The following is a 12,367-nucleotide window of genomic DNA, read 5'->3' as shown; positions in this document are numbered from 1 at the left end:
AGAATTTGTTTTACAGCAAAATAAAACATTCCTTTGGGTCAGCTGCTTTGACATAGCGGAATTACGAAAATATTCATGATGCTAACATCCGAGATAAAAGAGAATTAAACAGCCCTTTTAATCATAAGCTGCACTTACAGCATAGTTTATGTGTTCAAAGTACTGTGCAAACAGATTAGTCAAATCAGAGCCTGATCTCATCAAGTTGTTCCTTCCGCTTCCAGAGCCAGCACAAAGTTGGTCACTATATATTGAATAGAGCAACCGCCATTTCCTTCTCCCTAAAACGTGGTTTCCATCCTGAGCTGTCTGGTTATCCACAGCATCACACAGGAAACTTTTGTCTTCTCTTCATCTCATTTTTCTCAGTTATTCCCTTTCACCCCACTAATCTCAATTCTTTAATTTCCCTGGCATCTCTACTTACAGAAGCACATAGATCATGCCCTGAAATTCGGCTTTTTTGCCCACTGAACAGAAACCTGACTACTTTTGCCTCATCGACTGATGGCGTTCATGGAAATACGTATGTTCTCTGTCATCATACAAATTTCTCTAGGCTATGGATGAGCAAACCAGTAATAGAGATAACCGGACCACTACTACCAATGGTATTTACTCACTTTTGCAGAATAAGAAATATATACGATATCATCACAAAACCAGAAATTAAAATTGTTCACTGATCTCTCTGGCGTTTTGCTAAATCATCTTCGCCGTAACACCGATTTAGACCCAGCCAATGGCTCCCAGACCAACTATTGTTTCATACAATCCTCTGTTCTCCATTCCTCACCTTACACTGTTGTCCTTCCCTTCCTCGTCTCGAGTTGCTGCCATCCTTATTCCCAAATTGCCAATTAACCCTATCCCAGACCCACTCCCATTCCTGCCCAGGCTATTTCTTCACACTGGGAGCCTCTGGCTTTTTCCTGGCACCCCAAAGTTCTTGCCAAGAACACCCTGGAGTACTCACAGCATAGCGATACCCCAGTGTTTGCCGGCTCTTTCTCCAGCGGCTTGGAAACCGGAGAGGCCGATGAGAGCGACGGTTGGCGTGATGGTCAGCGGTCCGATGTATCTCAACAGGGCGCCGGGAAGGCCGAGCAAACCGATCACCACTTCTATCAGGGAGGACATGATAATAGCACCTTGGATCTGAACACACAACAACGGGAAAGAGTTAAAAGCAAACCGCAAACGTTTCGTTTTTCTGCTCTGGATTACAAACTGCACTTAAAAGAATTCAGCGACACAGAAGAACTCAGCAAATTTTTCGTCATAAAACAGCTCATTATGTTTAAGTGGCTTATTGTTTAAGCATAACGCTTATGTTTTTTTTTAATTTTATTTTTTTCTCCACAAAACTATGCCACAACAGACCAGTGGGCCAGCCTGGTCGCTGTGCGGATAGCACATCACACTGTCAGACAGGAGACCTGGGTTCCAGGCTAACCTTTAAGCTCTCAGATCGAACCGGCAAGGGTTGCAGGCGCCACGGAGGTGGGAGGTGATGCTCCTAGCTCCTAGGGACAGAGTGTGGGCTGCACTGTTCACAAGTGCTCCTTAGAAGCTGGTATAGAGCAGCGTTGTGGTCTCAGGAGACTGTCAGCCCTCGTGGCTGCAGGGCTCTTGGCAGGATGTCGCTATGGTTTGAACATGGGGAAGAGAGAGGGGTGGGTTTTAATTGAGGAAAAGCGTGCAGCCCAAAGCGACGGGATGGGAGAGAAAAATTCCATGACACTCGCCTGAGTTTGGATTGCGCTAGCTAGCACTCCGCCGGGACGCCTGCGCACACCTGGCTCGTTAATGGTTATAGATATCTAAAGGGGGAGTGTCAGGAGGATGGAGCCAGGCTCTTCTCGGTGACAACCAATGATAGGACAAGGGGCAATGGGTTCAAACTGGAACACAAGAGGTTCCACTTAAATATGAGAAGAAACTTCTTCCCGGTGAGGGTGGCAGAGCCTGGCCCAGGCTGCCCAGAGGGGTTGTGGAGTCTCCTTCTGTGCAGACATTCCAACCCGCCTGGACACCTTCCTGTGTAACCTCATCTGGGTGTTCCTGCTCCATGGGGGGATTGCATTGGATGAGCTTTCCAGGTCCCTTCCAATCCCTGACATTCTGGGATTCTGTGATTCTGCAGAGCGGGACCGAGTTCACACTGCGGTGCTGCGAGTGGAGAAGGAGCTGGATCTAGTTCAACAAGTCGCTCAGGAGAATTGTCTTAAGACACCCAGGGATGGACGGATTTGCTAACTGCATATTTACCTTCCACGGGACAGCCTATTGAACACGGGACAGCAGGCACGTGGCCTGGGAGCAGCTGAACCGCTGCCAGTGAGCTCAAATTGCAAAGTGTTACAAGAGGAGTTTTCATCTCACATTTTACTGTGTGGTAACTAACTCCTTGTATTTTGTTGTCCAGCAATGAATGAGTTGTAAAAAAATACAAAAAAAATGAAGGCTTTCACGAAATGAGTAAAGGGATATATTCAAATGAAAATCGCAGTGAAAAAAAGAATTACCAACTTAAAGACAAGAACACACAGAGGGTTGGGTGAGAAACTGGACTGGAATTGGACAGATCAACAGCTAAAGGCGGCTCTTACATTACCTCTCGTATTCTGGGATACCAGATGTGCTCAGTGTGCAGCAGCTCTGTTGTTCCATTTGTAACTGTTATATCTTACAAAAAGAAGAAAAAAACATGGGTATTTATTCCTCAGCCACTTTGCCATTATTTAATACAAACCAAACCTCTCCTTAAGCTGCGTCTGACAAATAAGCCTTGATTTACACAGAAGAAAAGTTCTGCAATGCTACAAATCAAGTAATAACACGTTTCCATTCCCCACGAGCCAACCACTAATTTTACGCACTGCACCAAAGTGGGAAAAAATCATAACTTTCAGAAAGAAAGGTCAATTAGGGATCCTTTTCCCACTCCAATAAACAGACGAATGCAGAATTCCCCAACTAGGAATCCAGCACTTCAGCGTTTGCTGTTCACCAATTCGGGTCACTCACTGAACAATGAACTGACCCGTGGTGACACCTCTGGAAGGTTAAAAGGTTCAAGAGCAAGATGCAGCAAAGGCTCGTCTTGAAAACACGTTAACAATCGAATATTGTCCAAACTTGCTCTGCAAAACCCATCAGATATGAGTTAAACAGGGAAATACTGGTCCTGAGGTGATGCTGAACATTGCTCAAACTTCCTGCTACTCAGCTTAAAAAAGGACTCGACTGGACTCACTATTTCCAAATACCACAAAGGAACTTTTACAAAATCCTTCTGCCTTTCTCTACATTGTTAACAGCAGAATTGTTTTACGCTACTCATAGATTTCTTCTGTCAACATTTTTAATATTAAATAAAAAATCCCAGCAAGAGAATTCAACAAGGGCAATTTTAAGAATCTTTTTCCAAGGCACAAAGTTTTAATATTGTAAAAAGAGAGATCTTATTTTCTTCTGTTCCCTGCTCATTAATTGCAGTTTCCTATCCAACGGTTTTGCAGTTGCACTGTATGTGACCTGGGTCATTCGCCACTTAAAGCTGAACGAGTGTAAGTGACAGTTACCTGTATTATTACATTTCCACTTCTCCAGGGAGAGGATTGCTCTAGCAGGCGCTAAGAATGCAAAAGCACTTGCTTGAAACAAGGGTAACCTGGTGGAAAGGGAAAGAAGAGACGCTGATGTTTCTCGGTGTTACGGTACGGTCAGGGTATCAATCGCAGTGAGGTGGTCGCTCACTCTCAAAACCACCTTTTATTGGTGGTTATTAAGAATGTGAAATATAAGAAGTTATTAAAAAGAACAGACATAAAAACACTACGACTCCACAAACCCAAGACTTAACAGAAGACGCTACACGCATTAACTAATACAACACCTATAACAGGTAATTCCTGGTAGGTACTAGACTTTGATTTAAGCTTTTGACTCAGCAGCACAACCAGGATACAGATGCAGATCCTCATGTAAGCACCAGAACGTGCAGCTTTTCCCATCCCACTGCATTCAAAAAGCTCTTGGATGGAGCAGCACACGGTCTGCGTGCTCAACACCTTCCCTTTGCATGACAAGCACTACAGTCATTTGTACATTCATCTCGAAGCGCACGTGTAAATAACTATTAGGCTGATAAGAGCGGATTAGATGTTCCAGGTGGCTACTGACAATAAATACAAGAATTTCAAGACGACATTCTTACCATTGGTGTTTACACTTCCCAAAAGGCTGAAGATCTAAAGAGCATCTACCAGCACCAACTACATATTTATTGAATCAATCGTAGCGCGTGCAACATCGCATATATTCAGGCGTTACTTAACCACAGAGAAGACGCACTTTGATCTGGCCTATAAATACCGTCGATTAATGGATTGTAACAAGATTCTCTTCAACAGCAGATCTCAAACTGCAACACGTGGGACATTTAATTGCTCCTGCGGCTCTGGTTACTGCGTCGTGCTTATGGCTGTTTTACAGCCGCAACGATGCCAGTGCAAACACTGGCAAAGGGAAAAACTGAGGGGAGCAGATTCAGATAAAGATCAGAAAAGGCACAAGGAAGGAGGAAATAATCCTACACATGCTTAATAAAAACAACATTGACTAATGGTGAAGTTCACAGGCGGGAAGTCAGAACAGCTGAACTGTGATTTTAAAGGAGTTTTGAGGAATTGAAAAAGCTGATCCACCTACTGCAAACTGCATTAAAAAGCCCAACTTCCTAAGCCACACGAGCCCCCCAAGCACGTCCGCCTGTCACAAATTCCCATCAAAGGTTCTTCCAGCAAAAAATCAAAGCTCGATCTTTGGTGAAGAAACGGTTGGTGGCTACGAGTGAATGATTCACCTTATTTTTCCAGGTTCGTTAAGCACAGGGAGCAAGTTGGTGCCCACGGCAAAATGCGCAATACCTGTAACAAGCTGTTACTCCTCCGTCCCACCTACGCAGAACTCTGTCCCCCCCGATCGTTTTGGAAATATACATTGCAGAAACATTCTTTGGTGATGAAGTCGGTTGTACAGAGTGTGAGGTTTGTATCACACAAAACAATCCATATACATATTGCGCATATCTTAGCGCATCTTGCTTCGTGACATGTTCAACCTTTATACAAGACTGTTAACATGGAATATTTACCAAAAGGACCAGTAGGCCCAAATATATATATATTTTTTCTAAGCATAAAAATAAAATAGCGTGGTTTTGCATGTGTGAGTGGAATTTATGTGTCTTTTCTTTTTAATTTTAAACTTATTACTCAAAATCAGCCAACCAAGATCAGTCAGTCTCTTTCCGAAGACACAGCTGCAGTTTGCAACACCACTTTATAAAATACCTTTCCCATTACTAAATGTTACTAACTGGGTAAAGTACCACCAGCTTACAATGGGAATATCATTCTAATTTCACGTCTAAATTGTGAAGTTGCTCAATTTTGGCACCAGCCCTTGTGAAGACAGAGCTTTTCATGCAGTTCAAGCATCTGGAAATGTCTTCGTTACCTTAACATTTCACACAGATGTAAGAGGGCTCAGACAATGTAGCGATGGGCACAGCATCAAACCTAAAACCTTCAAGTCTATTAAAGCTGGATTTGATGGTCTCAGTCATCCTAATTACTCTGAGTCCTTCCCAAATCTTTTGGCTTATTACACAATCTAATAAATAGCTTGAATTCCTAAAATTAGTATGGGTACCCAAGTGACAACGACTCCACCTCGTAATTGAGCTAAATCCATCTTTAAGGACCTTTAAACGGCGGAATTTGACCTTTTGAAACCATAGTGGCTTTATTTGCTGAAATACTTGGTAGCTGACAGCCTTGCCAATGAATACTTTAAAACCTCATCTAGAGAACGTCGCTGCTATAGCGCATTCCCACTCTTACATAAAACCAGAATCACATGTTAAAGGGTTATAAAACACTCAACTGCGGAAGTTTTCTCCTTAAAGATCACTTATTTAAGGCCCAAACACAACTGAGTCTTCAGTGTATAAACCTGTGCAAGGAGAAGCCACTGAAAAGGATAAAGAAACCACCATGGAGGACAGAGGTGGGATTATCAGAATGAACTTTTCATACAAAACAGCGCAATGATTTTCTAAGTTCAGTAAGATAAAATAAAATAATAAGGGAAGTTCTTATTTCAAAGGAAAAGGATGAGAAAACTAACTAAAATAGCGACTAATGATTACATTGGAAAACCTGAAATGTTTGGATAATTTTTAGATGAAAAGCTGATCTATGACCACAAGTGATCCACCGCCCTGTTGAGATAACTCTTCCACCCGAAGATTCTGTTTCTTAGATAAACCTTTAACAATTGTGGGCCTGTTTGTCTGTTTTCTATTGGAATGCAAGATTTCAGCTTGCACTGTTCTTAAATTGCATTAAATGACCCACAAATCATTCAAGTAACCATATGAGGGCACGCTCTTAAAATATGCATTTTGTCTGGGTATCCCTATAAGGCCACACTAACATGTATTTCTTTCCAATCCAATTCATTACCTTCAACTCAGAGCAATTAACAAATAAAACTAAATGATTTATTTGTATTGGAAGAGTCAATTCAACGTTCCCCCACCTTTTTAATTTGACAAGCACACACGCAATTTGCTGCGGGGACTCATCGCAACCACTTAAATGCTGGCAAGAATACAGTAACATTCAACCAACTGGTAAAAATATTCAAATTAGTTCCTCTTTACCAAGGTGTACGAGTTTATCCTTTCCCCCAAAAACACCTGTACCCTGTTTTCCCGAAAATAAGACAGGGTCTTACATTAATTTTTGCTCCAGAAACTGATTACTTTTTTACACATACAGCTGCCTGGGCACTATTTAAATTGGCTTTTTATATTAACTGTAACTAGGGCTTATTTTTGGAGCAGGGTTTGTATTTCGAGCATCCTCGAAAAGCCTGAAAAATCATGCTAGGGTTTATTTTAGGGGTAGGTCTTATTTTTGGGGAACCGGTACCTTCTCTGTCTTCACGGATTTCCCTCTCCCTCCCATGCTGTGTTTTCTTGCCCTGCAAATACCTTCTCTGATTTCAGATCCGCCTTTTTTTTGGAGCAGCTTTCCAAAAGCTTTGCCTAACCGCCCCGTATCTGACCTGCTATCTTCTGGGTCGTGTTCATGTTGGAAAATAAAGACAACCTACCTCTTGGGTCTCGGACAGCAGCCAGGAAATCCCAACAGATGTTTTAGGACCAGCTCAACAACTAGAAACAAGTCCCGCATCTCACCTGCACCCAAAAGTCGTTTGTAACAACGTCGTGATGCCCACGCAGAAGAAAATAGTCCCGATCAACTGGCTGGTGGCCCACTGGTCAAACCCGACGCACATGGCATCAGCGAGCAAAAAGGGCACGGCTATCGTTCCGCTGAAACACGTTAAGTAATGCTGGCAAGAGAAAAATGCTTCGTTAATCCTGCAGCCAATATTAAGAAAGTAAATCAATATACGAGCATCTTTTCTTTTGTGTTGGATGCTTCTGAATGATCCAAAGCTGTCATTTCCTGGTCCTAAGCGTTTCTTCAAGTATTTTCCTGCCATGACCTGTTGCTAACGGTCGCTATTTCTGTAGGATAATCCAGGTTATTTACACAGCCACATGGCTGCTGTTCTTGATGAGGAGGTATCCAGGAAACTGTGCGCAAAACAGCTTCTAACCCAGAAAAACAGATAAATAACTCCATTCACTTTCAACCATGTGAAAAACCATTTGCTTACAAATGAACTTAGAGCACATGCAAACTAGGATACAAATAACCTCCCAAGAACCAGAAACTAGGGACTCAGTAATTCTTTTTCAATCTAAATACATTAAGCAAACAAACACAAGTAACCACGTCCAACAAGGCAGGGAAATATAAAATCCCCTACAGAAGTGCCTGTCCTTGAGGAGAGGCAGAAATAAAAACGATGCTTTGGAATGTGTTTGTTTGGAGATCTCAACATACTTTACAGATATTAAGAAATTCTCAGCATTCCTGTGGGACAGATATTATTGCCATTTGAGAGAGAAAGGGGATGAAACAAACTGTTTTGGCGCACACAAGCGAGTGGTTGAGCTGGCAGGAGGGTCCAGCTCACTACTCCAGGTTTACTCACCACAGGACACACACAGAGCACAGAATTACCCTGCCCGGCTTACTACTGAGGATGATGTCATCAAGCTTGTAGGACTGAAGTGTACAGTATTGCATCTGGGTAGGAACAACCCCAGGTTCCAGTATAAGTTGGGGAATGACCTATTAGAGAGCAGCGTAGGGGAAAGGGACCTGGGGGTCCTGGGGACAGCAGGGGGACCATGAGCCAGCACTGGGCCCTTGTGGCCAGGAAGCCAATGGGACCTGGGGTGGGTTAGAAGGGGGTGGTCAGTAGGTCAGAGAGGTTCTCCTGCCCCTCTGCTCTGCCCTGGGGAGACCACACCTGGAATCTTGTGTCCAGTTGTGGCCCCTCAGTTCCAGCAGGACAGGGAACTGCTGCAGAGAGTCCAGCGCAGGGCAACAAAGATGCTGAAGGGAGTGGAGCATCTCCCGGGTGAGGAAAGGCTGAGGGAGCTGGGGCTCTGGAGCTGGACAAGAGGAGACTGAGGGGGGACTCATTCATGTTTGCAGATATCTAAAGGGGGAGTGTCAGGAGGATGGAGCCAGGCTCTTCTCGGTGACAACCAGTGATAGGACAAGGGGTAATGGGTGCAAACTGGAACACAGGAGCTTCCACTTAAATTTGAGAAGAGACTTGTTCCTGGTGAGGGTGGCAGAGCCTGGCCCAGGCTGCCCAGGGGGTTGTGGAGTCTCCTTCTGTGCAGACATTCCAACCCGCCTGGACACCTTCCTGTGTAACCTCATCTGGGTGTTCCTGCTCCATGGGGGGATTGCACTGGATGAGCTTTCCAGGGCCCTTCAACCCCTGACATTCTGTGATTCTGTGACACACAAAACGCTAAACGAGCTTTAAAAGTTAGAGAGAAAAATATTATAGGTGTTTCGAAACGTACCTGTAAGCCCAAAAATATGCAGAGGTACCAAGGAGGAACGTCTTCGATAGTGTAAATCATGTCAGTTCTCTGTGCGTCTAAACTGCCGCTGCTGTCCAGCGTCTCTGCCAACGAGCTCTGTTGTGATGGGGGGACACAAGAAACAGCAGCGGGTCACACAGGAATAAACCCAGTTTGAACTATCAGGCCGTTCCTGATGCTCCAAGGTTGGTATAATACTCCCAGACTGGAGTATTATACTCCCAGGTTGGTATAATATTCCCAAGCAATACTGATACGTTATATTTTTAAAGCCTTTTTCACCTCTGCCAAGCTCATCTGTAGCTACTGCATTTGTACCAAGCACATGTACTTCTGTAAGCGATTCCCTGCTTATTTATACGAACACAATTGTTCGTTTATGATACAACTGATCTGGCAGGCAAAAGCTGCTAAAAAATGGCATTATCATGACAGACCTGTCTACTAAAAACCAAGAAAAAAAGGAAGAATCAGAACTAAGTAGAAGAGTCAACAATAGCTATTTTTAAAGCAGAATGGCCATCCTTGCATAAGAAACCAAAATCACAGGCGAGAGAGTTCCTTATTACAGTAATTGCTTCCCCCCCCTTCATTCTTACTCAATTTCAGTCTCGGTCAACTTTTTTCAAGCCACAAGATTTATAATTTTTGCTTCCATGCCACATTCAAACAGTCAAGAAAAATGCTAAACATTATAACTGAACATATCCATGGCCAATTTATATTAACTGGGAGGGGAATTTCAGCGAGCCCACACTCAGGCCCGCCTTGTGTCCTAATTTGCGGAGAACTAACACACAACTGACCACACATACACACACAAAAAATCCCCACTGATATTCCATTAAAAAAACGATTCAGCTCAATCATTTCTTCTTTAAGACTACACGGAATTGCTTTGTTCCAATGCTCTGGTTTTGAAATTCCTGCGAACAAACCCACAATTGCTCCAAAGCCCAAATACCAACAATAAAAGCAGGAGGAAGTATTGGGTTTTATCATTTCGGCTCAACTATCCAAAGCAATCCCTTATATAACCACTGCGCTGACCTAATCCCCACTCGAACGCAACAAACTCATGTGGAGTAGCCTTACACAAAGACCAACAACTTTGCCAGACTCGTGACTGTTCCTCAAGTGGCCTTTACTTCTTCAGAAATCACAATGTGACCACAGTTTGTGCTTAGATAATCTCCATGTGGTTTATCATCTCCAAGGCCAGGGAAACCTGACCCACGGTACTTCCCTCCGATTCTCCTGTTGGGAAAATCGATGCCAGCGGGTTAATTCAAATTGAGGGAGTGTAAATGACCGCAGCACTATGGGAAAGGTCGAGGGTATTACGATGGAAAAGGGAAATGCAGAAGTGCTAATTTCAGAAGAGTCATTAAGCACCAAGCAATCTGCTCACCAGGATGAGTTGAACTAAAGTGTGGGTCCTACACAGAGGAATAAGGGAAACTGTTCACTGCACAACTCGTCTTGCTGATTTGCAGCACCCACATCAATCTTTTAATTGGATTGAAAACTGAAAGGCTGCTCTCCTGAATTGAATCTCTAAAAATGACAAATGTAAAGAATCAAAGACTGGAATTTTAGAGCTTCCCCTCGTGCTGGAGGGCGAGCGCTGAGCGACAGTGAAACCGTACATGTCTTGTCTCTAACTGGGGCTTCGGAAAACAGGCGAATGTCTGCACGACAATGCGATTACGTGTGGATCCAAGGCAGGACACCAAGGTCTGACCTGCTCAGATGGGCACAAGGAGGAAGACTCAACAGCCAACAGAGTTATGGACATTTAGCATCACTAGAGGCTTCTGAGAACTTGCTCAGGAAAACCAAGATTCACCCAGAGAAGCTCCTGGGTTACTTTCTGTTGTTACAAAACAGTTTTGTTAACCTTTCCTCAGAAACTACACAAACACATACATCTATATCTATAAAAATATGCATACGATTGCCTCACCTCTCTTTTATTTCACTGCAACATACGCTCTGCCTGAGAACTTTGCTCACCAGTGATGCTGCCTGTTTATTCAACATTTTGACTAAGAGGTCGTCACCCACTCTCAGAGGTCACGAAGGAAGAAAGAACGATTACAACATCTGCTCCCGAGGCAGGAACAGCGAGGTGTCAGCAGAAATTAACTGTTTGCTGCATGAATCACATCACTGTTGGCATCCTGAAGCCACCCAAAGAGCAGCACAGATTCAGGAGAACAAACCGGGGCTATTTCCCACCTGGCTACGGTGCACTGAGCAACCAGCACGACTCCTTCCACTGACAGACAGAAATGGGGTTTTCAAAGCTCATGATGTTCCCATGGAGGATACCAGGTGTTCTAAAAACCCGCTAAGTGATCCGCACAGATTGGTGGTTCTGTTTCAGCCCTTACCTTTTGAAAACCCAACTTTTGGCCTCTTTTCTAGCATTTCCAAACCAATATCCAGGGGCTACTTAACTATTCCACCTAGCGTCAAACACTTGTTTTTCTTCACAGCGCTGATGAGGTCACATCACGTAGATTCCTGAACTTCTCCACTTTCTTCTCTAGTCTAGTCTAGTCTAGTCTAGTCTAGTCTAGTCTAGTCTACTCCCCCTCTTCTATGGGCAGCAGAAATCAGAAACAACGACCTTTTTCTACCAGGACGACCACGGCACATGCAGCAAGTTTATTAGTCCTGAAAGAGCTTTTCATGTGCGGTTCCATTTACATCTACGTTTGTCTGCAAAGAATAAAAAGATGAGCAGGCACCAGATCTAGGAACAAGTCAACTCACCATAGAAAACAGATCAACAACTGCTAAATCATTTAAGTGAAGTTTATCGGTCTTCCAACAAAAGAATTTCAAAATTTATAGCATAATTAGCACAGCAATGTCTGTCATACACAGCAATGTGTTCAGATTAAAAGCAATCCAGGATATTCCTCACTTCCTCCAAAAGCCAGACTTGTTCTGCTTTGGGAGAGGAAGTTTTCGCCTTGACCAAACTTTTAGCAGATAATGGCTACAGTGAAATGATATAAAAGAGCCCAAATGAGGAATGTGAGAGCAGGGTGAGGTCGGGCCAGCCCATTGAACGTCACTGGGGAGTCACCGGCCCCGTCATTGCTCGAGCGTGTGGCTGCTGGTTTAATGCACTGACCGCGTGCTGGTTCTTGCCAAGTAAACTGGGAATTAACTGCACCTTGGAGAGCGAGATACCCATCTGAGACTAATGGGTTCTTCTTACTTTTAACTGGCCAAAGGTGGGACAACACAAAAATGAAATGTAAAAAACAGAGTAAGTATAAAGGGTGGGTGGGA

At 43.7% G+C, this 12,367-nt stretch overlaps 1 protein-coding gene across 3 annotated transcripts in view; it reads right to left on the bottom strand.

Moving 5' to 3' along the window:
* Positions 1–12,367, bottom strand: part of SLC23A2 (solute carrier family 23 member 2) — a 57,429-nt gene that overhangs the window by 16,553 nt on the left and 28,509 nt on the right. For all 3 annotated transcript variants that reach the window (XM_082072481.1, XM_082072482.1, XM_082072483.1), the window contains 5 exons: positions 9,038–9,154; positions 7,277–7,434; positions 3,588–3,676; positions 2,618–2,688; positions 977–1,158 (listed from right to left, as the gene is read on the bottom strand). In XM_082072481.1, coding sequence (XP_081928607.1) covers positions 977–1,158; positions 2,618–2,688; positions 3,588–3,676; positions 7,277–7,434; positions 9,038–9,154 — 617 coding nt within the window. The remainder of the gene's footprint in view (positions 1–976; positions 1,159–2,617; positions 2,689–3,587; positions 3,677–7,276; positions 7,435–9,037; positions 9,155–12,367) is intronic.

This window comes from Streptopelia decaocto, assembly GCF_964273445.1.
Source record: "Streptopelia decaocto genome assembly, chromosome: 25".
NCBI classification, from domain to species: Eukaryota; Metazoa; Chordata; class Aves; order Columbiformes; family Columbidae; genus Streptopelia; species Streptopelia decaocto.
The sequence above is the reverse complement of the archived record's forward strand: the minus strand, read 5'-3'. Positions and strand labels throughout refer to the sequence as shown.